The sequence below is a fragment of the Myxine glutinosa genome, chromosome 7 (genome assembly GCF_964187855.1).
Source record: "Myxine glutinosa chromosome 7, kmMyxGlut1.1, whole genome shotgun sequence".
NCBI classification, from domain to species: domain Eukaryota; kingdom Metazoa; phylum Chordata; class Myxini; order Myxiniformes; family Myxinidae; genus Myxine; species Myxine glutinosa.
Window position 1 is genome coordinate 71,074,958 of NC_136267.1, and position 27,479 is coordinate 71,102,436.

At 47.0% G+C, this 27,479-nt stretch overlaps 1 protein-coding gene across 1 annotated transcript in view; it reads left to right on the plus strand.

Moving 5' to 3' along the window:
* The window catches only part of IQGAP2 (IQ motif containing GTPase activating protein 2), a 151,841-nt gene extending 124,636 nt beyond the window's left edge, over window positions 1-27,205 (plus strand). Inside the window, 2 exon segments of the mRNA XM_078781856.1 lie at window positions 4,338-4,497; window positions 26,803-27,205. Coding sequence (XP_078637982.1) covers window positions 4,338-4,349 — 12 coding nt within the window. The 3' untranslated portion in view covers window positions 4,350-4,497; window positions 26,803-27,205.
* The last annotated feature ends 274 nt before the right edge of the window (window positions 27,206-27,479 follow it).

The following is a 27,479-nucleotide window of genomic DNA, read 5'->3' on the forward strand; positions in this document are numbered from 1 at the left end:
CAAGTAGGCCCGGAGGAAAAACTCGTGGTCTGCCTCGGGCCCCCCGAAAAATAAGTTTGTCTTGGGCCCGTAGCCCCCTGATTTCGAACAGTTCGGGTATCAGCATTGTCCCCATAATCATCTCGCGGCCGCCGCCATGTATTGTCGTTCTCTGCACCTGCTGTTCCACACCTCCCCTGCGGAGATCTAGGCGAGGAGTTAGGTTCGTGGACCCCTATCCGGTGTGTTAAGGCATAATCATCTGCCATGGTGGCTGCGTCCCACAACTTCGGTACTTTCTTTTCCTGCAGGTACACTTTGATGTCCTCGTGGACACACTGTTGAAATTCCTCCACCAGCATCAGGTCACGCAATGCTTCGAAGTCGTTCCCGACTCCTTTTGACTCACACCACCGATCAAACATATTTTCTTTCACTCTAGCAAACTCCACATGGGTCTCACTCTCCCTCTTCCTGGCATTCCTGAATTTTTGCCGGTAAGCTTCCGGAACCAACTCATAGGCTTTGAGGATGTGCTTCTTCAATACCTCATAATCTGCACATTGGTCCATTGGTGGCGCCGAATAAATATCTTGAGCTTTTCCCACCAGCACACTTTGCACTAGTATGGTCCAGGCCTCCTCCGGCCAGTTTAACTGTCGAGCCACTTTCTCAAAGTGTGGAAAAAATTTAGCGACTTCCTTTTCACTGAAGGGTGGAACCAGCCTCACATGTCTGCCCACATCCCAGGTGTTCTGGCTAGGTGTCGACCCCGTCAGCAAGGGTGGTACCTCTCCCCGTTCTCTCATTAACTCCAGCTCCTTGAATTTAATTTCTTGCTGAAGCGCCATGTCACGTTCCTTTAATTCCCTTTCCGCTTTTCTCTCCTCTGCTTCGAGTTCCCTTGCAGCTCTCCTCTCCTCTGCTTCTGCTTTCCTTTCCTCTGTTTTCATCCTTTCTAACCTTTCCTGGAGTTCTCGTTCCACTCTCCTTTCTTCTTCTGCTCTTTCCTTTTCTGCTTTCCTTTCTTCTTCTGCTAACCTTTCCTGGAGTTCTCGTTCCACTCTCCTTTCCTCTGCTTGTTTCTCTTCTCTCCTCTCTTCTGCTTTCCTTTCTTCTTCTGCTCTTTCCTTTTCTGCTTTCCTTTCTTCTTCTGCTCTTTCCTTTTCTGCTTTCCTTTCTTCTTCTTTGATCCGTTCCTGGCTCCGTAATTGCAACTCCAGTTTCCGGAGCTCAACATCTTCTGGTTCTTCGGGTAGCCACTGCCAGGCTAACTCGTCCCATGTTCCTAATCCCACCATAGATTGTATCACCGTGGTCTGCAACTCTGCCTTCCTCAAATTAGTTCGGACCTCCAAGTTAAAATGTTTGGCCAATTTCAAGAGGTCCGACTTTAGTAACGCACGGAACTGTGCCTCACTCGGTGTTACCGCAAAGTTCTGTGCCACAAACGCCATGGTGCCTATCGTTAACACCTGTTAACCTTCACCCAAGACTTTACCCCCAATTTCCCCAAAAATTTACCAATTAATACTTAATTAATAAATTTTAATTAATAAAAATATTATTTTATTATTTTATACAATTTTAGATCCCGGATGTAGACCCAATTGCGAATCCGCCAATCGTAATTTGGACGAGCCCCCAATTCTGTTACGTGGTCCCCCCGGTAACTACCTGGTCTCGGTGACCCCCGGACCGTGGGAGGCACCCCGCCAGAAAGATATATGATTTATACGCTTTCGTAACGCAATCAATATGAATTCCAGTCAATAAGAAACCCCACACCAAGGATCCAGAGTACTCAATAATATATTCCCCCAAGGAATCAACAATCAACAACCATCAACAATCCACAATCAACAATCAAGCACCAATATGATTAAGATGGCCATCTTATATATGTGTGTCCCCTTTCCCCCACTCCCGACCCCTTGGGTACTCACGACCCCTTTGGTCTCTGTCCCTCACAATGTCTCTGGGCCCCTCCTAACCAAGATGATGGTCGGCTTCTCCGCACACGGGCGGTTGAACGAACCCCTGGCTGACGTGCTCCCAAACGTGCACGTCACGTACCGGGAACAACGGTTGCAGCGCGCACCTCCTTGCCAAGCAATGCGGGCAAAGCAACGCGCGGCTTGTCCAGCGCGCAAGGCCCAAGGTGCGACCCGTACGCGTCCTTGTAGACGGTGAGGCGAACTGTGTAGGACGCTGGGTTCCGTGCACGAACCCACGGCAACTTGATGTGTCAAGGGGTAATTCCTTTCGCCAGATGGGTTTCCCAACGCAGCGTCAGACGCTGCTCGATATCGATACCCTCGCCTCGGAGCTCGGCGAGGAAGAAGAAGATCGTCGCTTCTCCAGGACCTCGTGTCTTTTTCCTTCCGTTTCCGGTCTCCTTTTTCCCAGAAGGGCTCCTGACCCTTTAATCACAACAACCTTTAATCGACTACACATTGATAAGCAAAGACCTGAATAGTAATTCACATGAATTCGTAACAATATATATTGTTGCGGATATGAGGATGGCATTTTTTTTATTGTGTGTATTGTTGTGGTAAATTGTGGTGATGAACATTGGTTGGATATGGCGCCTCCTGCCTCCGGAGTTGTGTAAAGGTCAAAGGGCGTCTCGGTAATTAGTCCATAAAGCATCCACGTCAGCCAATCATAGAATACCCCTGTTCGATAGCTTATATCTTATTATGTGTCTTAGGGTAAGGCTGTGTCTCCCATTAACTTAAATACTCCATTGCACCGAGTGAAAAAGAGATAGATTCCCTTCATTCCCATTCCCAAAAACCTCCATTCCCCCTTTCGTCGATTGGCAATTACCTCCCCTCCAATTGCCGCCATTGACCATGAGGCAGGGTCGGAGAAGAAAGGCGTGTCTCCACCTCGTCATAGAGGGGAGGAGTGAGCCAGCCCCACTCGACCAACCATGAGCCAGGGGTTTGGCTTGAGAGGGCGGAGAGAGAACGTTTGGGGGAGGTTCGCAAAGGTTGAGGGGCGGGGCCTATATAACCCGCAGCGGTACATTCCCAGAGAGAGACATGAGATGGGCTGAGAAAGAAGAGGAGCTTTTAAGAGAGTCGCAACAAGGTCCAAGGCAGATGAGCTGAGAAGAGAGAGGGTCCAAGAAAGAGCCGAGTTGTGAGGTCCAACAAGCAGAGATCATCCAAGGAAGCACCAAGCCTGCTATTCGTCACCTCGCTCGTGAGCGGTAGCGTCTACAGCAGCAGCAGCAACAACGCTCGCCAGCCGCTTAGGGGCCTGGACGGCAGTTCGGAGCAGGGCCGCAAAGGAACGGCGGCTGCCCAACGTGTGGATCGTGCTGCCGGACCCAGTGGACTTTCCTCTCCTTCCAGCCAATTCCTATCATCATTCCCCGTGTAAGTGTGTTCGTAGTCTGTCGTTTGTCTTGTCCCTGGGTAGTAACAATAAGTCTGTATAAGCTGGTATTTTCACTGTGTCACCTGCGTCTCATGTGCTTGTAAATAAACGTGACTGCTTTCTTTTTGCTTATGTGTGTAAATAGTAAATAAATTTAGTAGTATTTCCAAACCTTTCTTTGCCTTCGTCTTCCTCTTTGCATTCGGTCGGTTTAGAGTTTTCCATATTGGGCAGCTGCGGTGCGATACGGCCAAAGTTTGGGGTGAATCGGGTTTTCGTCAGGGAAGCACTGTTCGGTCGCGGAGCCTCCGCTCGGCAAATATAACATCTTTAACCCCGTCCGTAACAATATATATATATATATGTATATATGTATATATATATGTATATATGTATGTATATATGTATATATATATGTATATATGTATATATATATGTATATATATGTATATACAGTATATGTATATATATATGTATATATATATATGTATATATATGTATATATATGTATATATATGTATATATATGTATATATATGTATATATATGTATATATATGTATATATATGTATATATATGTATGTATATGTATGTATATATATATATATATATATATATATATATATATATATATATATATATATATATATATATATATTCATATTCATCCAATGAGGACCTATCTGTGATGTCTTTATCTTCCATTTTCCCTTTGCTCCTCTGCTCACCTGTCAACATGCTTCCCTGTGTCATGTGTGTGGGAGATTAGATTTGTCTAAACAACAAAGCTATAAAAGTACTTTTTGAAAACAGCTCGCAATGGTTGGTGAACTGCTGGCCACGAGATTGATAACTATTGCACCAGGCAGATCACAGATGTTGTTATGTCAACCACAGTGACGTCACTAAGCTGGCCAGAGTGACATCATTTACTCTCATGCTGACGGCTGGGCTTTTGTACTCCAGGTGGATCCATGATCATCTCTGGTATCAGCTGCTTCTTACTGTGGTTTGGTAACAGTCAAGCCACTATGATTGGAATGCTTTACCTCTACAACGGCCTTTCCATCTCTGCGTGGAATTCTCTCCAAGTACTTACCACGGAACTATTCCCCTCAGATCGCAGGTATGTCAAACCTTTAGGGAAACCAGGTGCTGTCCTTAATTAGCTGAGTGACGGCAGGATAGCTCAGCTGGTAACGTGCTCGTCTCTGACATGTCTAGTCCTGGATTTGTTCCCCTTGGGGCCGAGTCCGACTTGAACTCCTGTCACGATGCAGTGCTGGTATTGGTGGTGCTGCATCCTGGTGCATGGCATCGTATACAAGTGGATATAACACTGATTGCTATCATTGTCAACAAATAAAGTTCCCGTTTATATACAGTGCATTCAGAAAGTATTCAGATCCCTTCACTTTTTTCACATTTTGTTATGTTGCAGCCTTATGCTGAAATCGTTTAAATTCATTTTTTCCCTCATCAATCTGCACTCAATACCCCATAATGACAAAGAGAAAACAGGATTTTAGAAAGTTTTGCAAATTTATTAAAAACAAAAAACTGAAATATAACATTGACATAAGTATTCATACCCTTTGCTATGACACTTGAAATTTAGCTCAGGTGCCTCCCATTTCTCTTGATCATCTTTGTGATGTTTCTACACCTTGATTGGAGTCCACCTGTGGTAAATTCAATTGATTGGACATGATTTGAAAAGGCACACACCTGTCGATATAAGGTCTCACAGATGACAATGCATATCACAGCAAAAACCAAGCCATGAGGTCGAAGGAACTGCCTGCAGAGCTCAGAGACAGGATTGTGTCGAGGCACAGATCTGGGGAAGCCGACAAAAAAATTTCTGCTGCATTGAAAGTTCCCAAGAGCACAGTGGCCTCCATAATTCTTATATGGAAGAAGTTTGGAACAACCAGGACTCTTCCTAGAGCTGGCCACCCGGCCAAACTGAGCAATCAGGGGAGAAGGTTCTTGGTAAGAGAGGTGACCAAGAACCCGATGGTCACTCTGGCTGAGCTCCAGAGATCCAGTGTGGAGATGGGAGAAACTTCCAGAAGGACAACCATCACTGCAACACTCCAACGTTCTGGGCTTTATGGCAGAGCGGCCAGACGGAAGCCTCTCCTCAGTGAAAGACACATGAAAGCCTGCCTGGAGTTTGCAAAAAAGCACCTAAAGGACTCTCAGACTGTGAGAAACAAGATTCTGTAGTCTGATGAAACCAAGATTGAACTGTTTGGCTTCCGTCTGACCACTCTGCAATAAAGCCCAGAACGTTGGAGTGTTGCAGTGATGGTTGTCCTTCTGGAAGTTTCTCCCATCTCCACACAGGATCTCTGGAGCTCAGCCAGAGTGACCATCGGGTTCTTGGTCACCTCTCTTACCCAGGCCCTTCTCCCCCGATTACTCAGTTTGGCCGGGCGGCCAGCTCGAGGAAGAGTCCTGGTTGTTCCAAACTTCTTCCATTTAAGAATTATGGAGGCCACTGTGCTCTTGGGAACCTTCAATGCAGCAGAAATTTTTTTGTAGGCTTCCCCAAATCTGTGCCTCGACACAATCCTGTCTCTGAGCTCTGCAGGCAGTTCCTTCGACCTCATGGCTTGGTTTTTGCTCTGATATGCATTGTCAGCTGTGAGACCTTATATAGACAGGTGTGTGCCTTTTCAAATCATGTCCAATCAATTGAATTCACCACAGGTGGACTCCAATCAAGGTGTAGAAACATCACAAAGATGATCAAGAGAAATGGAAGGCACCTGAGCTAAATTTCAAGTGATCTCGCGAGATCTTGGAGACGGCGGCAGGGATTTTCGAAGCTCCACACGGTCTCCACGTTTTTCGAAGTTAAGTCTGTTCACAATTGTATTTTGTCGAAACTGTATTTATCTTTCGGTGTGTGAAGTTATTGTGTGCAACTTTGGTTGTTTCTCGGTGTTTATCTTTCATAAATTGATCGTCTGTTTGCCGTGTCGTGTCTTGAGGCCTTGTACAGTGTGCACTGTACAACCTTGAGGCTTTGTTTTTCTCTCAGCGGTCCGTCTTTTGTGATCCAATAACTTTCGTTCTCTGTATTCCCAGGCTTTTCACCCATAGCCTACTTCCTTGTGTAAATCTCAACTCAAAAAAAAAAAAAAATTTTCCTTCTCTGTTATCATTCGTTTATTCATTCTTATTCGTTCGTTCGTTCTTCGACCACGTGTTTCTCCCCCATTTCCCCAGATAGTTTTCACTCATTAACCTTCAATGTTTACACTTTCCCCTCAAGTTATGTATTCCGTCATATTTTATAACACCTTTTTCTTCTTCTTCTTTAAAAGGCTGCTTTCGACTTGCTCACCAAATCAATTCATCCCAAAAAAAATATCCATCTCCTATAGTGCCTTTTTTCTACATTCCCTAAACTCTCCTGCACTCCATCCTCCATCCAGCGTCCTTAAACGTATTTTTAACTCGAAGGTCACAAGCAACTCATTTTGCAATAAATGTTCGTTTCCCATAAATCGTACACTTTCAAAAATCCAATCTCACCCCTCCCCTCCAAATCTTCCCCATAACCCCTCCCCTCCAAATCTTCCCCATCACCCCTCCCCTCCAAATCTTCCCCATCACCCATCCCTTTCAAATCTCCCCCCTTGCCCCCTCCCTCCTAAACGACCCCCTCACCCCTCCCTGCCAAGACGCCCCCTCGCCCCTCCCCTCCTAGACTCCTGCCTCACCCCTCCCCTCCAAATCTCCCCCATATCCCATCCCTTTCAAATCCCTCCCCTTGCCCCTTCCCTCCCAAACTTCCCCCTCACCCCTCCCCTTCAAATCTCCCCACCCTCATTGCTTCTCAATTTCCCCCCTCTCACTCCCCCTCCTCAAAGCGTCCTCCCTGCTTCTTCCCCCTTCAAACTCTCACCTCCATCTCCCCCAACCTTCTGCCTCGCTCTTCCCCCTCCTCAAATAACACCTCATTGTGGCTCACCCAATCACCATCAAACCTTTTGTCCGCCCCATCCTTCCCTTTCTCCGAGCTATTCTGAAATCTCTGACACACCTTCAACAGCTCTCCCTACCTCTTCCACCTCTTCCACATCTTACCCTACCCCTCCTCCCCCCTGTTCTGTATCTGATGCTCCCCCTTCCTCTTCATTAACGGTATGGACCTCAAACATCCGGGGCCTTCGTTCAAACTTAACTGATCTCTCCATACAGGTTGCTTCTGTCAAACCAGACGTGATCTGCTTAACAGAAACTTTCCTCCTTTATGATGTCTCTGATTCCATAGTATCTCTCCCGGGCTACTCCCTCCTCCGGTATGATAGACCTGAGCCTCGTCCTGGAGGCGGGGTTGCTATCTTTATCAAAAACTCTCTTCCTCACTCGCCCTGCACTGCACTCTCTCCACCTCACCCCCAGGAATACCTCTGGCTACGGCTTCCCCTTCGCTCCCACCTCTTGTTCATATGTGTGTTGTACCGTCCACCAAACAGTGATGACTCCATCTACATCTCGCTGTCTGATGATATGGACCAACTTCTATCTACTCATTCCAACTCTCTCTTCCTCATATGTGGTGATTTCAACTGTCACCATGCCAGTTGGCTGGGTGTGGGTACCTCTCTCACCAGCCATGGCTCCTCAGCAAAGGACTTCTGCGACTCACTGGGACTGACACAATCTGTCAATTTCCCGACCCGGATCTCAGTCAACGGAACATCTTCTCTTCTGGACTTGGTTATGACTAACTTCCCTGAAAATGTCTGCTGCTCTTCTTCTGCTCCGATCGGATCATCTGATCATGTCCTTGTTAAAGTGGACATCTCTCTGACCATCCTCAGGGAGCCTGCTCAGCGTCGACGAGTCTGGCATTTCACTCAGGCCAACTGGCACGGTCTTCAAGCAGCCATCAATCATCTGGACTGGTCTCCCATTTCTACCGCCTCTGACATCAACTCATCCTGGGAGTTCTTCCGAGGTGAATTGCTCTCTCTCATGCACAGATTTATCCCATCTCGTCTTCAGTTGTCTTACCCTTCCTCCCGTCCATGGTACACGGAATCTTGTGGTGAGGCTGTTGCCCAGAAACAACTTGCCTTCGTCTCCTGGAAAGCAAATCCAACGGAAGGAAATCTCATTTCCTTTCACAAAGCCCGAAACAAGTGTGTGTCCACCCTCAGGAGAGCCAGGAAACAATATCTCTCCGTTCTCAAGACCGAACTCTCTTATCTGTCTCCCTCTTCCAAATCCTGGTGGCGTCTGGTCAAATCCGTTTCTGGTGTTTGTTCCCCCTCCATCCCCTCCCTTACCTCAAACGGCTACACAGCTGACTCCGCACGTGAAAAAGCTGAATGCCTCAACTCTGTGTTTGCCTCTAAATCTTGTGTCCCAAACCCATCCCTCTCTGTACCCACCATACCCAGTCGTACCCTGCTGCTCCTGGACTCCGTGTCCTTTCCTCCTGACAAGGTGGAAAAGTTTCTGTCAACCCTCGACTCTGATTCTGCAACTGGACCCGACGGCATCAGCCCACGGGTCCTAAAATCCTGCTCTGCTGCTCTATCTCACCCTCTCTCTGTTCTCTTCACCCTCTCTTTTGCTCAAGGTCAACTGCCATCTGCTTGGAAATCAGCCAACATCACCGCTTTGCACAAAAAAGGTGCAAAAACAGATCCTAGCAACTACAGACCAATCAGCCTTCTCCCAATTATCAGCAAAGTCATGGAATCCATCATTGCTTCGGATATGAAATCTTTCCTCTTCTCCAATGGCTTGATCTCTGATCATCAATTTGGTTTCAGACCAGGTCACTCTACTCTGGACATGCTGCTTCTGCTGTCTCAACAATGGATGGAGGTCCTCAATGCCAAACAGGAAATTAGAGCTGTCTCCCTCGACATATCACGTGCCTTCGACACGGTCTGGCACCCCGCTCTGCTCACCAAACTCTCCTCCTTTGGTATCCATGGAAATCTCCACGCATGGCTGGCGGACTTCCTCTCTAGTCGTCGTCAACGTGTGGCCCTGAATGGGTTTCTCTCATCTCCTCTTCCTGTTCAGGCTGGAGTTCCCCAAGGCAGTGTTCTGGGCCCCGTGCTTTTTCTGGTCTTCATCAATGATCTCTCTGACTCTCTCGAAAATCCTCTCTATCTCTTTGCTGATGACTCCACTCTCTGCCGCTCCATTCCTCTTCCCTCAGATCGGCAGTCTGCTGCCTCCTCACTCTCTGAAGACCTGGACAAAATCACAGACTGGTCAAACAAGTGGAACATGTCTTTCAATCCTGACAAATCTCACACTCTTACTATGTCTCTCCGAAAAGATCGACTGGACAACCCTCCCATCTACTTTCTCAACAATCCTCTCCAAGAAGTTCTGTCGCTCAAGATTTTGGGTCTCACTATCTGCCATGATCTTTCTTGGGAAAACCACATTTCCAAGCTGGCCTCCAAAGCCAGTCGCCGACTGGGCATCCTCCGTCGTGCGAAGTCCTTCCTCGGCACACCTGAGCTCCTCACCACATACAAGGCTTTCATCCGCAGCTCAATGGAATACTGTTCTCCCCTATGGGCCGGTGCTCCTGCCTCACACCTAGCTCGGCTTCACGCTGTTGAAACCAAAGCTTTCAGAATTATTGGAATCTCCCGCGATGAAGCTATCTCTGAGGGCCTTTCACTCACTCACCGCAGGCAGGTAGGTGGTCTTTCTGTCTTCTACCGACTCCTCTCCGGCCTTGCACCCCCAGCTCTCTCTGTGCTCTGTCCCCCAAATATTCCTACAGGTCGCACAAGATCTGCCAGCAACCCTCTGATGGTTAAACTGCCGAAATCTCGGCTCTCTGCTCACCTTCACTCTTTCATTCCTCTTTTCTCCCGCCTCTGGAACAAACTCCCTCACTCCCTTCAATCCCACTCCTCCCTCCAGGTCTTTAAAACAGCTGTTCACCACCATCTCTTATCTTCCCCCATCCAAAACCTTGATCTTTTCTACCCCCGCTAATTCACCCCAGATCCACCTTGTTTGAAATTCCAACTTCTTTCCTGGAAGTCCTGGCAGTGTCCATATGTTTTATACCTCTCCCACCGCCCCCTTCCCACGCCCCCCCCCCCCAAAGCCCTCGCCCTCTCTCAGATCTCTCGATGTCTCCATATCTCTCGGTCCCTGTTCTCAAATGTTGTGTTTGTGTCCTTCCCCCTCTCTCCCCATCTTGTCTACCGTCTACCGCTCCCTATGTTATATGTTTTATGTGTCGGTTTGTCTTTCTGTGTGATTAATGTTCGCTCTTTCACGAGCCTCGACCTTGTATACAAAAAAAAAAAAAAAAAAAAAAAAAAAAAAATAGCAAAGGGTATGAATACTTATGTCAATGTTATATTTCAGTTTTTTTTATTTTTTCATAAATTTGCAAAACTTTCCAAAATCCTGTTTTCTCTTTGTCATTATGGGGTATTGAGTGTAGATTGATGAGGGAAAAAAATGAATTTAAACTATTTCAGCATAAGGCTGCAACATAGCAAAATGTGAAAAAAGTGAAGTGGTCTGAATACTTTCTGAATGCACTGTCGGTTCAACATTCCTGGTTGCACTATTTGTAAAGCAAGCTATGATGACTATCTCATCAGGTTCTTGATTATTAAGAAACAAAATTCGTCGAACTATATGAGTATTGTTCATAGGTAGGTGTGCTTGGTTTGAGACAGAAGTTCCGCAGTGCATTGTTCAGAGTTTATACATTTGCTGCACGGTGGTTTTAGTGCACATTCACAGTTCTGAGGGGAATTTGATTTTGCTGGAGGACAATTCCATGGCTTGAAATGCCATGGGATCAGAGCACAGGAAGGGAATAAGAATAACAATGTTACAGAGAAACCCGATTGGTGTACTCAACTGAGACAGTAACGGTTCCCACGGCTATATATATATTGTTATGTGTGGGGGTAGAGCAAAATCTAGAGCTAGGTAGATCTGTATAGGTAGGTATTCGACTGTCATGATAGGGAATCTACCTGTCATAAGTTCTTCATGTTTAGGCGTTTGTCAGTGTAAGATGTATAATTGTGGATCTACCAGGAGATTCGTGTGATAGTTAGATAGGGATTAAAAGATAACGCCCCTGTGAGTCTCACCTGGTCATCAAACCCTTGTCCATTATGGCACTGCAAACCACATAAACACTTAGTTAGGTCCCAAGCGCAACATTAAATAATTCCTCCCCTTTGACATGACTTTGGAAGAGAATAGACGGGAAATCGGGCTGGAACACCGCCACAATCGGCCGCCACCATTTACACCTCCGCAAGGCCTACCAACCTCGGATAGCACGTGCGATGAAGAGAAAGCAGAAGTAGAGAGAGCGACAGTGATGCAGTGGGTGAGCCGGGGGAGGCTCTGATAGGCTGAGGGTGCGCCAATGTGACGTCATCTGCCGAAGATATTAGCGAGAGCAGGACGCCATTTTCAGGGGGTGTGAGTTGAGATGAGAGCAGAGCCCTGACTTGAGTGCAGAGAGAGAGCCCGAGTTGCGTTGGCAGTGCGCAGTTTGGCAGTGAGCAATTGAGAAGCGAGTTGGAAGGACGAGACGTGCAGTCACACCTGCGTTCTTCCCGCTCCTGTCTTTTCGTGCTCCTTGTGGGGATCGATCTGGGTGAAGCCGCTGGCCTGCATTGGGTGCCTTGGAGCTTGGCGCACCGACCTCGTGGGCGGCGAGAGGATCGGAGCTTGGAGCAAGGCCTCGTGGGTGCATCGGGGCCGTGGTGGACAGCAGCCGAAGCCAACGACGAGACAGATAAGCCGAGCTCCGCGTGTACACTTGACATAAAAGACGTGTTTCTTTGGTATTCATATCCCCTCATCTCGTGTTTGATATCTGGTGTGCGGGATCCCGATTTAGGATATTAGATTTACCGGCGCGTGCTTTTTCCTGTCTTGCTTTTATTTAATAAATCCTTATATTATTTTCTGTATATATCTGAATGCAGTTTCCTGGGTGTTTGATTTTAATAGGTAAGGCTGCGGAGCTTTCGCTGTGTCCCACCATTCCGCGCGTTTAAGCGCTTTGATTTGGAATCCGCTATTGAGTTTTCGCCTCGGGAGTTTAAAGCCTCGTAATCGGCCTCCGCAACTTTGATGTTAATCACAGTTGCGTGACAATATATATATTGTTGAGGTTTTGAGAATTGTACATATAACATCATTGAAGGTTAAAGGTTTGCCCCCCATAGTTAGTCCACAAGCAACACGTAGGCCCATTAGAATTAGTTATGTCATAGTATGTGTAAGAGTAGGCCATTTCCCTAGTGACATCTGCGTTGTATAAAGAATTAAGCTTAGGCCCTTTTCATTTTTCGGCCACCCTTCAATTCTATCAATGGGCAAACTCGATCCCGCGCCCCATTTTGGCTGATCCCTCCGTGTGTGGTGCTTTGGCTGCCAGCAGCATTAGCTGCCCTTTCCTCGCTCAAACTAGTCGGGTAACCACGAGGTAGGCCTGGAAAGAGGGAGGAGCGCGAGGTCAGGGTGTGGCCGCGACAAGCAGCACGTCAGAAGGCGGAGACGGTAAGAGCAACAGCCAACCAGGGCTCGGTGGGCATGGGGTGATAGGGCATGGCAAGAAACCTCTGGTGAATTCCAGAGGGTTCCAAGGGCGTGGCAATATAACCCTTGGCACGAGGCCCCCACCGCAGATGAGAAGGGAGAGGCGCTTACAAAAGACTGGAGCCAGGCATTGGTATTGAAAGGACTCGCATGCAAGTGGAGAGATGAGAAGGGATGCGCAGGTCTGAGTTGAGCTAAGAGAAGGACTTGCTCGCAGAGGACTCGTTTGGTGAATTGCGCTGTGCATGAGAACTGATCCGGAGCACTTGTGTGAGAACTGCATTAAGAGGGCTGGCGTGCACACGGCAGATTCGAGCCTTGATTGAGAAGCGCATTGTTCGCGTTTATTGAACTATTACGAACTATTCGCTTATTACGTACGCGGCTGAGCCGCAAGTGTAACCGCCGAAGCCAGCCTACCGTTCGGCCTGTGATAATCCCGTGCGCAAGAACGACACGTGGAGAGCTCCTGCCGTCTTTGTTCGTCTCCTTCGCGGTGCGAGTTGGGGACCGGAGGAAGAGCTGCCTGGACGCCATCCCGGGACCATCGACCTGTTCATCTGCAACCCGCGTGAGTGTGTCTGAGTGTGACAGGCCCGGTTGTCCAGGGATAAGTTAAGACTGTTTAAGGCTGCACTGTGTATTCTTCTTATTATTATTGTACAAAGTGTAAATAAATCTTGTTATTTCTTTCTTCCAATTCGATCGTTTCCGTGATTTCCTCCATTGGGTAAGCGTGGCACGATTACGGACCGCTTGGATCGGGTTTAGTCCTTGATAACGGCTCGGGTCAAGGGTTCGCTGCCGCTCGGCGTTTCCACCAACACCCTTGATTCGGGCGGGGCTTATTTCCTCGTTCCCGGTCAGCGTTAGTACTTGGGTAATAGTGAATTCATAGTCCTAAAACCCTATTTAACGCTGCCCGGGAAGGACGTCATCGGTCCTGGGTCCCGTCGGCTAGTAAAAGACAAGGGGACTAACCCTCCCCCCCCCCCCCCTTGATAAGGGGAAAGGCCGACGCTGAGATCCGCAACAATATATATATATATATATATGTATTTTTGTATACAAGATCGAGGCTCGTGTTAGAGCTAACATTGATCACAAAAAAACAAACGGACACATAAAACATATGATAAAGGGAGCGGGAGACAGGATGGAGAGCAGGGACATCGGGAGATCTGTGGGAGGGAGAGGGCTTCGGGGGAGGAACAATGGGATGGGAGTGGGGGAGTGGGAGAGGTAAAAAAAACAACACATGGATACTGCTCGGACTTCCAGGAAAGAAGTCGGTATTTCAAAAAAGTAGATCTGGGGTGAATTTGCGGGTGTAGAAAAGATCAAGGTTTTGGATGGGTGAAGATAAGAGATGGTGGTGAACAGCTGTTTTAAAGACCTCGAGGGAGGAGTGGGATTGAAGAGAGTGAGGGAGTTTGTTCCAGAGGCGGGAGAAAAGAGGAAGGAAAGGGTGAAGGTGAACAGAGTATTGATTTTGGCAGTTTAACCATCAGAGGGTTGCTGGCAGATCTTGTGTGACCCGTCCGACCTTGTCCGACCAGATTCTTTCAAATCAACTATTATGCGGGCAAACACTCACAGGGACACAAGACAAACAGAAGAGGGTGGGTGTGGTCTTCCCTGTGGTGATGGGCGGGAGATGCGATGCAGGCTGGTCTCCGAGGCTGGGCAAAGCCGCCAATGGCCCTTTACAACGGGCTCGCCGTTCACTCCTTTTCGCCTTGCAGACCCTTCACCAGTTCGCACGTCTCATCTGGCGTGCAATCTCCCTGGGTCTCTTCACCATGGTGTCTCCCTGGGTTGTCTCTGCATGCGTAAGCTCACCGTGGAGTCTCTCTACTGTGTTCAAACAAATCGGACAATCAAAATAGAATTCGAATTCAATGCATTCTAGCCATTTCCCAAATGACAAAAGCGTATGATAACAGCATATGCTTCAACATAATATACCAAATAATGTTTTTCATCACAACAGGAATAGTCTTTTTTTCTTCCTTATTTTTATTTTCTTTCCCAATAATGCCATAAATACATCTGTTACATCTACATTTAAACTTTTTATTAAAAGAGCCTTGTCATTTCTAATTCTCCCTCATGATTAAAGCAGACACCCTATTGTAACAATTCCACAGGTAAGTCAGGAACCATAGGGCAAAGTGATGAAAAGGGCTTGTATTTACAGAATGTTCTATGTGCCCACCATTATGATTGATACAAAAATGCAGATGTATCCAGTCAGCTGTCACATGGTGAATGGTGTCAGGAGTGATGATGTTACATGCGTCGCTGATGCTCTCCCGCAAATGTGCAGCACTCTGAATTTTTTTTCCACATAGACCAACGCCTTCAAATGACCCGAGAGATAAAAATCCAACGGGCTGAGATCGGGGGTCCTCGCCGGCCACTCCACAGGCCCTCGACGTCCTATCCAATGATCAGGGAATTTCCGGTTCAGCCACTCTCTGACATGAATGCTGTAATTGTCAGGAGCGCGGTTCTTTTGGAAAAATGTTGGGAAATCCCCATCTGCGTTCAAGACACTGGGGAATGCTCAGCAATATCATGAACACTTCCAAGAAATGAAAAAAAAACATGACAAAATCATTCTTAAACGAAAAAATAATGAATCCCTTCTTTTGCCCGATGGTTCCAGACGTATGGGACACCCTGCATATTGTTTAAAATTTTTTTTTTTTTTATACAAGATCGAGGTTCGTGTGAGAGCTAACATTAATCACAAAAAAAACGGACACATCAAACATTTAATAAAGGGAGCGGGAGACAATATGGGAAGAGAGAGGGAAGCGCACAAGTACAACAGCAGAGGACAGGGACATCGGGAGATCTGTGGGAGGGAGAGGGCTTGGGTGGAGGAGGCATAGGAAGTGGGTGTGGGGGAGGGGTGGGATAGGTATCTATCTATAATTCCAGTAATCTGTGTGTGTGTGTGTGTGTGTGTGTGTGTGTGTGTGTGTGTGTGTGTGTGTGTGTGTGTGTGTGTTTGTTTGTTTGTCTGTGACCGCTGTTTCTCGACAACCACGGGTCCGATATACTTGAAACTTGCCAGGTATATTGCTGGGGACCCGAGGATGTGCCTTTTCAACGTTTCATATTAATCGGACAAGTAGTTACCGAGCTATGTCCAAAAAACGATTCAACCAATCAGAGAGCAGCGAGCTATCACGTGTGCCGAACGTGGCGAACAGACTCTGCCTCGGACGGCACATTTGAGAGCGTATTCATTTATTTCACGTTGGCAAACTATGTTGGCGCTATGTTGGCGTTAAACTATGTTTTAAAACGAATTAAAACTACTTTGCGATTCATCGTAACTGCGATATGCGACCTTCCGGACAGTCAAATGAGGACGTCACTTCCGGACTTACGGATAGTCATAGTGACGACGTACTGATGCTGAACGTGGCGAGCAGACGCTGTAAGGTATGATCGATTGTAGTACACGTTTATAATAACTCTGCCGATACAGGCCCGATTAACTGCAGCGCCATCCGAGCTGCGGCGTCGGGACGATACATTCATTGTACGGTCACATCACGCACTTACGGGCACGCCCATGCATGCATGGGCGAAGACATTTTTTATTTTTATTTTGGCAAGGAACGGGCACCCACGGGCACGGGCACGTCCTAGATATATATATATAGTACGGGCATGCCCTAGTCTATCTATAATTCCAGTAATCTCTGTGTGTGTGTGTGTCTGTGTGTATGTCTGTGTGTCTGTGTGTTTGTTTGTCTGTGACCGCTGTTTCTCGACAACCACGGGTCCGATATACTTGAAACTTGCCAGGTATATTGCTGGGGACTTGAGGATGTGCCTTTTCAAGGTTTCATATTAATCGGACAAGTAGTTAGCGAGCTATGGCGATTTAGCCGTTCGCCGTTCGCTTTGGCTTTGCGAATGGACCAAACCATTTCATGTAAATAGAGGGGGGGGGGGTTCTACCGTACTCGCAAGCCGTTCGCTTTGGCTTTGCGAATGGACCAAACCATTTCATGTAAATAGAGGGGGGGGTTCTACCGTACTCGCAAGCCGTTCGCTTTGGCTTTGCGAATGGACCAAACCATTTCATGTAAATAGAGGGGGGGGATTGTCACCGTACTCGCAAGCCGTTCGCTTTGGCTTTGCGAATGGACCAAACCATTTCATGTAAATAGAGGGGGGGGGGGATATAATTTTAGATATATATATATAGTACGGGCATGCCCTAGTAAAACAAATGGACACTGCGAGGACTTCCAGGAAATAAGTTGCAATTTCCAAAAAGTGGACCTGGGGTTAATTAATGGGGGTAGAAAAGATCAAGGTTTTGGATGGGAGAAGACAGGAGATGGTGGTGAACAGCTGTTTTAAACACCTGGAAGGAGGAGTGGGATTGAAGAGAAGAGAGTGAGTGAGTTCGTTCGAGAGGCGGGAGCAAAGAGGAATGAAAGAGTGAAGGTGAGCAGAGAGTCTTGATTTTGGCAGTTACGCAAGAAGAGGGTTGCTGGAAAATCTTGTGTGACCTGTAGGAATATTTGGGGGACAGAGCTGGTGGAGCTAAGCTGGAGAGGAGTGGGTAGAAGACAGAAAGACCACCAACCTGCCTGTGGTGAGTGACTGAAAGGCCCTCAGTCAGCTTCATCGCGGGAGATTCCAATGATTCTGAAAGCTTTGGTTTCAACAGCGTGAAGCCGAGCAAGGTGTGAGGCAGGAGCACCAGCCCAGAGGGGAGAGAAGTATTCCATTGAGCTGCAGATGAAAGCCTTGTATGTGGTGAGGAGCTCAGGTGTGCCAAGGAAGGACTTCGCATGACGGAGGATGCCCAGTCGGCGATTGGCTTTGGAGGCCAGCTTGGAAATGTGGTTTTCCCAGGAAAGGTCATGGCAGATAGTGAGACCCAAAAGCTTGAGTGACAGAACTTCTTGGAGAGTATTGTTGAGAAAATAGATGGGAGGGTTGTCCAGTCGGTCTTTTCGGAGAGACATAGTAAGAGTGTGAGATTTGTCATGATTGAAAGACATGTTCCACTTGTTTGACCAGTTTGTAATTTTTTTTCCAGGTCTGCAGAGAGTGAAGAGGCTGCAGACTGCCGATCTGAGGGATGAGGAATGGAGCGGCAGAGAGTGAAGTCATAAGCAAAGAGATCGAGAGGATTTGCCAGAGAGTCGGAGAGATCATTGATGAAGACCAGAAAAAGCACAGGGCCCACAACACTGCCTTGGGAAACTTCAGCCTGAACAGGAAGATGAGATGCGAAAAATCCATTCAGGGCCACACGTTGACTACGACCAGAGAGAAAGTCCGCAAGCTATGCGTCGAGATTTCCATGGATACCATAGGAGGAGAGTTTGGTGAGCAGCGCGGGGTGCCAGACCGTATTGAAGGCACGTAATATGTCAAGGGAGACAGCTCTGATTTCCTGTTTGGCATTGAGGACCTCCATCCATTGTTGAGACAGCAGAAGCAGCATGTCCAGAGTAGAATGACCTGGTCTGAATCCGAATTGATGATCCAAGATCAAGTCATTGGAGAAAAGGAAGGATTTGATGTCAGAAGCAATGATTGATTCCATGACCTTGCTGATGATTAGGAGCATGCTGAATGGTCTGTAGTTGCAAGGATCTGTCTTAGCATATTTTTGTGTAAAGTCGTAATGTTGGCTGATTTCCAAGTAGATGGCAGATGACCTTGAGCAAAAGAGAGAGTGAAGAGAACAGAGAGAGGGTGAGACAGAGCGGCAGAGCAGGATTTTAGGACCCGTGGGCTGATGCCGTCTGGTCCAGTTGCAGAATCAGAGTCGAGGTTTGACAAAAGCTTATCCACCTTGTCAGGAGGGAAGAACACAGAGTCCAGGAGCAGCTGGCTTCGATTGGGTAAGGTGGGTACAGAGAGAGATTGCATCGGAATTTTGAGGCAAACACAGACTTGAGGCATTCGGCTTTTTCATGTGCGGGGTCAGCTGTGTAGCCGTTTGAAGTAAGGGAGGGGATGGAAGGGGAACAAACACCAGAAACAGATTTGACCAGACACCACCAATATTTGGAAGAGGGAGACAGGTTTGAGAGTTCAGTCTTGAGAGTAGAGAGATATTGTTTCCTGGCTCTCCTGAGGGTAGACACACACTTGTTCCGAGCTTTGTGAAAGGAACTGAAATTGCCTTCAGTTGTATTAGCCTTCCATGAGGTGAAGGCGAGTGGTTTCATGGCAACTGCTTCACCACAAGATTCCATGTACCATTGACGGGAGGAAGGGTATGACAACTGAAGAGGAGATGAGATAAATCTGTACATGAGAGAGAGCAATTTACTTTGGAAGAATTCCCAGGAAGAGTTTCTGTCAGAGGCAGTAAAGATGGGAGACCAGTCCAGATGATTGTTGGCTGCTTGGAGACCATGCCAGTTGGCCTGAGTGAAATGCCAGACTCGTCGGCGCTGAGGAGGCTCTCTGAGAATAGCCAGTGAGATGTCCACTTTAACAAGCAAATGATCAGAAGAACCGATTGGTGCAGAAGAAGAGCAGCAGATATTTGCAGGGAAGTTAGTCAACCAAGTATAGAAGAGAAGATGCTCCATTGACTGAGATCCGGGTCGGGAAATTAACAGATTGTGTCAGTCCCAATGAGTCGCAGAAGTCCTTTACTTAGATGCCATGGCTGGTGAGAGAGGTACCCAAACCCAGTCAGCTGGCATGGTGACAGTTGAAGTCACCACATATGAGGAAGAGAGAGTTGGGATGAGTGGATAGAAGTTGGTCCATGTTGTCAGACAGCGAAATGTAAATGGAGTCATCACTGTTTGGAGGACGGTACAGAACACATATGAACAAAAGGTGGGAGCTGAGGGGAAGCCGTAGCCAGAGGTACTTCTGGGGTGAATTGGAAAGAGGGCAGTGCAAGGAGAGTGAGGAAGAGAGCAACCCCACCACCAGGACGAGGCTCATGTTTATCATACCGGAGGAGGGTGTAACGAGGAAGAGATATTAAGGAATCAGAGACATCTTGAAGGAGGATAGTTTCTGTTCAACAGATTATGTCTGGTTTGTCAGAAAATTGTTTCCCAACCATTTTCATCCATAGTGAGGTTTTGGCATTCACAGTGGTGGATTCAGCTGCAAATCTTATAGAATGAGCCACGTATCTTCGTGACGCCTTTTACAATTGTACAAAATACATAGAAATTGCTTATTTCAATGGGTGCATCAAATTATTTTAATGAGTCATTGCTGTATTCTACTTTGGAGCAACCCAGAATCCATTTAACCCTTAAACCCCTAAAAAGCCATGGACCCTTAAAAGCAACAGCGCCCTCTTGAGGAGGGCGAGGGACATGGCCCTGTGAGCATCCTGGCCACAAATCGCTAGTCATGTTCGAGATAGCAAGTTACACTGGACCAAGTAACACAGGATTAATCATTTCGTCTAATTCCATTATACCAGTCAAATTAACCAGTAACATGCTTTGATGTACTAACTTGCGTTCACACACACATTCGCTCTTGAAACTCTTGATTTCGCCTGAAACTACTTTTCTGTGTCAACACAAAATCTGAAACAATCTGTGTTGCTTTACTCTGAACCCTCTCGAATGCAGCTGTTTACTTTCCACGTTTCTGCAACCATAACTGAATATGAGAGATTTTGTGATACCATAAGAGGAGATGATGTGATACCATAAGAGGAGCTAATGTGATACCATAAGAGGAGATAATGTGATACCATAAGAGGAGATAATGTGATACCATAGGAGGAGCTAAGAGGAGCTAATGTGATACCATAAGAGGAGATAATGTGATACCATAAGAGGAGATAATGTGATACCATAAGAGGAGCTAATGTGATACCATAAGCAGGGATGATGTGATACCATGAGAGGCTATTGTGATACCATAAGAGGCTATTGTGATACCATAGAGTGCAAGTAAATATATAATCAGAGGTCTTAATGGAAAGCAATAACTGGTAGAGAGGTGTGAACAGTACAGGGGAACAGTGGGATACAAATGGATAGGGCACGTATTCAGGTATGGACTGAAGGTAAGTGTATGGTATGGTCTTTCGTGGTGTTGTTGCTTCTTATGTGTGCATATTCTCCGTTACCCCAATCATTTCACCCTGGTCTATACCCACCTCCATATACCACACATGGTCTCTACCCTCCTCTATATACCACACCTGCTCTCTACCCTCCTCCATGTACCACACCGACAGTCACGTAAAAAAGTAAGTACACCCCATGTAAAGTTTTGAGTTTTTCAACATATTTCAACATACAGCTATTTGATCTTCATTTCAACAATATTGATAGATAAAGGTGATATAATACAACAAATATCATGAAACATTTACATTTTGTAGTCCATTGTATAATTTAAATAAACATAAATGCAAATTTCGCATGTGGAAAAAGTAAGTACACCCTTGGCTCTAATAGGTGGTATTGCTCCCTTGGCAGAATCAACCTCAAGTAGGAGTTTCTTATAACTGTCTACCAGTCTCTGACATCGACTGGGAGAATTTTTTGCCCACTCCTCCATGCAGAATTCTTTCAGCTGTGTGATGTTTGAGGGGTTTCTTGCATGCACAGCTCGTTTCAAATCCCCCCACAACATCTCGATGGGATTTAGATCCGGGCTTTGACTTGGCCATTCCAGAACCCTCCATTTCTTTCTTTTCAGCCATTCCGTGGTGGATTTACTGGTATGTTTAGGGTCATTGTCATGTTGCAAGGTCCACCCTCGGTTGAGCTTCAACTTTCTGACAGATGGCCTCACATTATCCTCAAGCACCCTCTGGTACAATGAAGAATTCATAGTGCATTCTATGATGGTGAGCTGCCCAGGCCCTGATGCAGCAAAGCTGCCCCAAACCATAATATTTCCACCACCATGCTTTACAGTTGGTATCAGGTTCTTGTGGTCAAATGCTGTCTTTGGTTTTCGCCAAACATGTCTTCTGGTACTGTGGCCAAATAGCTCTACCTTTAATAATAATAATAAAAATATTTCATTTATTTTGTATAGCGCTTTTCAAGAAGCCCAAAGGCGCTTTGACAGAGTGCAAAACATAATGCATAACAATACATGAAAACAACAATTACAAAAAGACAAGAATCAATAGGGAAATATTTAAAGCAAAAGGAGGGAGAAGGAGAAGAGATAGTCAGGGGTTAAATGCTGTGGATTGAATGTTGAATGCAGTGTTGAACAGGTGGGTCTTTAGTGATGTTTTGAATGTGGTGAGTGAGGAGGAGTCTCTGATGGTGTGAGGTAGAGAGTTCCATAGGGTGGGAGCAGCGATGGAGAAGGCCCTGTCCCCCCAGGATCTGAATTTTGTCCGGATGGGGGGGGGGGGGGGGTTTAGGAGTTTGGTACCAGCAGAGCGGAGGTTGCGGGTGGGAGTGTGTCTGGAGAGGAGGTCAGCCAGGTAGGATGGGGCCAGGTTATGGAGGGCTTTGTTTGTCAAGAGGAGGATTTTGTACTGGATTCTCTGGGGGATGGGGAGCCAGTGAAGCTTGTAAAGGACGGGGGTGATGTGGTCACGGGTCCGGGAATGGGTGAGTAGACGGGCAGCGGAGTTCTGAATGTATTGGAGTTTTTTGGTGATTTTTGAGGGTGAACCATAGAGGAGGCTATTGCAGTAGTCCAGACGGGAGGTGATGAAGGCGTGGATGAGGGTTTCTGCAGCCGTGGAGGAGAGGGATGAGCGGAGACGGGCAATGTTTTTCAGGTGAAAGAAGGCTGACTTTGTGATCTGTTTAGTGTATTTGTCGAAGGAGAGGGTTTGGTCAAAGATGATGCCAAGATTCCGGATGTGAGGGGAGGTGGATACTGGGATACCGTCGATGTTGAGGGCAAAGTTATGTGTGGATTTTGTGAGCGTTTTTGGGCCAATGATGATTATTTCAGATTTATCACAGTTAAGCTTGAGGAAGTTGATTTGAAGCCAGGATTTTATTTCAGTGATGCAGTTTGTCAGGATAGAGTGGGTGGCGGTGGAGACGGACTTGGTGGAGATGAAAAGCTGGATGTCATCGGCGAAGCAGTGGAATTGGTGACCATGACGGTGGATTAAGTGACCGAGGGGGGACAGGTAAAGGATGAAGAGGAGGGGGCCAAGAACTGAACCTTGGGGGACACCTTGGGGGAGGGGAGCAGTGGGGGATTTGCAGTTATTGATGGAGATGAACTGGCGTCTGTCAGAGAGGTATGATTTAATCCAAGAGAGGGCAGTGCCGGTAACGTTAAAGGTGGATTCAAGTCGGGTGAGGAGGATGGTGTGATTGATGGTGTCAAAGGCAGCGCTGAGGTCGAGGCAGACGAGAATGTTGAGGTTGTCAGCGTCAGAGGAGAGGAGAAGGTCGTTGGTGATTTTGATGAGAGCAGTTTCAGTACTGTGGTTGGAGCGGAATCCGGATTGGAATGTTTCATACAAGTTATTGGCAGAGAGGTGATGTTTGAGCTGAGTGGCTACAGCACGTTCCAAAACTTTGGACAGAAAGGGTAGGTTGGAGATGGGTCTGAAGTTGTTTAGGGTGTCAGGGTTTAGACCAGGTTTTTTTAGAATGGGGGTAACAGCAGCAATTTTGAGGGAAGGTGGGACGATGCCTGTAGACAGGGAGGAGTTTATTGTTACAATGATAAGTGGAGAGAGAGCAGGGAGGGAGGCCTTGACAAAGCTGGACGGGATGGGGTCAAGAGTGCAGGTGGCAGTTTTCATTCCTATGAGGAGTTCAGAGAGGTCAGTAGGGGAGACCGGGGAGAATTGAGACAGGGGAAGGCAGGATAAGGGGGGGCAGGTGGTTGGAGGGGGAGCGGGTGCGGCGGTGGTCAGGCTGTTGTAGATGTTGTCAATTTTGCGTTGGAAGAAAGAAAGGAAGGAGATGCAGTTATCTACTGTGAATGACTGGGTGGTGGTGTCCAGGGGGTGTCCACGAGTTTTCATCAGGCGGAGTTCAGGGGTAAACCAGGGAGCAGAATGGGTGAAAGAAACTGTTTTGGTCTTTACAGGCGCAAGCTGGTCAAGGCAGGAGGAGAGAGTGTGGTTGTAGTAGTCAGTGAGGTCGGAAGGGGTGTGGAGGTCAACGAAGGGAGAAGTGGACATTTTTTCAGAGAGGGTGGATGAGAATGAGGTCGGTGAAAGAGCGTTTAGCTTACGGAAGTTGATAGTGCGATAATGTCTTGGTGTTGGGGTGGGGATGTTGATGGTCATAGTGATAGCTAAGTGGTCAGAGAGGGTGAGGTCGGAGCCAGAGAGATGGTGCAAAATTAATCCAGTGGAGCAGACAAGGTCCAAAATGTGACCACGGATATGGGTAGGAAAGTCGACATGTTGAGTGAGGTTAAAGCAGGTGAGTAAATCAGTGAAGTCAGTGGTTATTGTGGAGTCAGTGGGGTCCATGTGGATATTGAAATCACCAAGGAGGAGGATTGAGGGAGAGAGGGAACGTAGCTGGGTCAGAAAGTAGGAGAAGTCAGACAGGAATGATGGGTGTGGTTTGGGAGGGCGGTAGACGACAGCCATGACTGACTGCGTGCGACCAGAGAGTTTAAAAGCCAGGTGTTCAAATGATGAGGATGAGGCGATGGGGATGAGGCTGGTCCTGATGTCTTGACGGTGGATAACGGCAATTCCACCACCTCGGCCCTCCGAGCGTGGTTTATTGACGTAGGAATATCCATTGGGTGTGGTGAGGTTGAGTGTATAGTAGTCCAGAGGTTGTTGCCAGGTTTCGGTGAGACAGAGAAAGTCCAGTTTGTTATCCAGGATGTATTCGTTCAGGATGAGGCATTTGTTGTTGAGGGACCGGGTGTTGAACAGGGTGAGCTTGATGTTGTTTTGAACAGCAGGGATGAATTCAGGTGATTTAGCCAGGGTTCGTAGGCAGGAGGTGCGATTGTGTGCGTTGCTGTGACCAGGTGCGCTGGGACGAAGAGTGAGAGTGCGCTGAGCCGACCAGAGGATGGGGATGGAGTGACCTGATTGCAAATATACAAACTTACGACCGGAGCCACGGTGAATGTACCTGCGTCGTCGGAGGAGTCCATTTGATTTGATGGCAGAGATGCATGATGGGGTGGAGCGGGTATTGAGCAGAAGGAGCCTTGCGGCGGAGTACCGCAGAGCCATGCCAGGCAGGAGCGGAGAGACGAGATGAGGCCAAGGTTGAGGAGGTGAAACAATGGTCCCAACCCATGGGAGCGGGCCCGAGGAAATGAAGGAGCCAGGTAGGTGAAGCCAGGAGCAGAGCCGGGACCAAGCAGAGGGCAGGCAGGAGCAAAGAGACGATCACGAGGCCAAGGTTGATCATGGCAAAGCGGCAAATGCAGCGGCAATCGACCGCCGCCGCTACAAATCAAGATCACAGCGGGAAACCGCTGCGATGGTCACAACCCACGAGAGCGTGCCCGAGGAAACAGCGAGCAGGCGAAGGAGCCGGGCAGGCGAAGCAGGGAGCAGAGCCGGGGCTATGCAGAGGGCAGACTCAATGGCCAAAAAATCCGCACGACCACCAAAAAAGCAAGCAACTGACGGTGGCCCGGTCGAAGAAGCGGCGAGCATGTGATGCCTGCGTCCTCTTCATACCGGACCGGAAGCGGACCTTTGACTCATCTGTCCAGAGCATATTGTTCCAGAAGTGCTGGTCTTTGCCTAGGTGTTCATTGGCAAACTTTAGTCTTGCCCTGATGTTCTTTCTGGACAGCAAAGGTTTCCTCCTGGCACACCTCCCATGTAGATCAAATTTGTGCAGCCTCTTTCTAATGGTAGACTCGTGCACTTTGACATCAACAGTGGCAAGAGCTACCTGTAGGTCCCGTGATGACATTCTGGGGTTCTTAGAGACTTCTTTCAGCATCTTGCGGTCTGCTCTCGGACTGAACTAGCTGGGGCGGCCTGGCCTGAACAAGTTGGCAGTTGTTTGGAATCTTCTCTACTTGTAGATGATCTTCCGGACAGTCGAATGATTGATTTCAAATTGTTTGGAGATCTTTTTAAATCCCTTTCCAGACTTGTCGGCATCTATAACCTTCTTTCTGAAGGCCTCAGAGAGCTCTTTTGATCTAGGCTTGGTGACGCCACACACTTCAACAACAAAGAGCAAACCAAACTAAATGTCTGAGGTTTAAATAAGACAGGTTCCTCCAAGATCCTCTCTAACGATGTTCTATTCATTTGCACCTGAGCTGGTGAACCTGATTTTAATTTTAGGTATTTGAAGTAGTGATAAAAGTAGGGGTGTACTTACTTTTTCCACATGCAAAATTTGCATTTATGTTTATTTAAATTATACAATGGACTACAAAATGTAAATGTTTCATGATAGTTGTTATATTATATCACCTTTATCTATCAATATTGTTGAAATGAAGATCAAATAGCTGTATGTTGAAATATGTTGAAAAAGTCAAAACTTTGCGTGGGGTGTACTTACTTTTTCACATGACTGTATATATCCTCCTCGGTCATTACATTCATTATACTGAACATCTTTCATTTGCTATTGCCCGCTATACCGTCAGCCAGAGCCATTCAGAATCGATACGGATGAGATTATATCGGGGGCAGGGCGTCAGTCATTGGGTAAGTAAGGTTAGCTCATCTCCAATAAAAGAGAGAAAGAAGAGTATGGAAAAATACAATTAATACAAAAATGTGTAGTTGGTGTCGTTGTTTAGTGATGTGAAGTGTGCTGGGAGTGGGTGGAAATGTAGATTTTGCACAGACTGGATGGACTCTGTTGATTTTACTTGCATCTACATTTCCTTGCATCCTATGAAAACAAACCAATAACCAAATAACTATTCCTCTCGCCCTCAGATCTACAGGTTTCGGATTCATGAACTGTCTTTGCCGACTCGCCTCCGTGATGGGTTTTCTCATCTTCGGCTCACTGGTGAGCACGCACAAAGCCGGGCCCATCCTTCTGGCCGCAAGCGTACTCATTTCCGGAGGTATGGTGGCTCTCCGCCTGCCAGACACACGGGATCGTATTCTCATGTGAACCAATTCCCTGTACATCATCGCAGCGTCCTTCTGCCCTCCGCCCAGAGTCCGCCTGTTCTGAGTCCATCCTTCAACCTCCTGTCTCCATCAGCGAGCACACGCAACAGAAAACAGTGGCCATCTTTCTTTGATTGCCTTTGTTGCATAGCAATTATAAAAGCACATCATGCAGCTTGTAGCTGTAGTTCAAGATGAAATATTTTCCTTTTTCAGTCTTTTTTTGCTCGTTTTGTGTTTACTTTCAAATCACTGGGTCATTGTACATATTAGCTAATCTTTTCAACACGACAGCTATATAGACAAAGAAACAGTACTAGGGACAATAGCTATGTGTGTAATTTGTCATATATAAATATATACATGTAAACTTTGCAAATACTTTAGTTATTTAGGAAAATACTTTCGACCCGTCAAAAAATTCTTCTTTGTGAAAATAATCTGCTCGATTTGAAAAATCAGTTATCTGGGCACGAAAATACTCGATCAAGTCT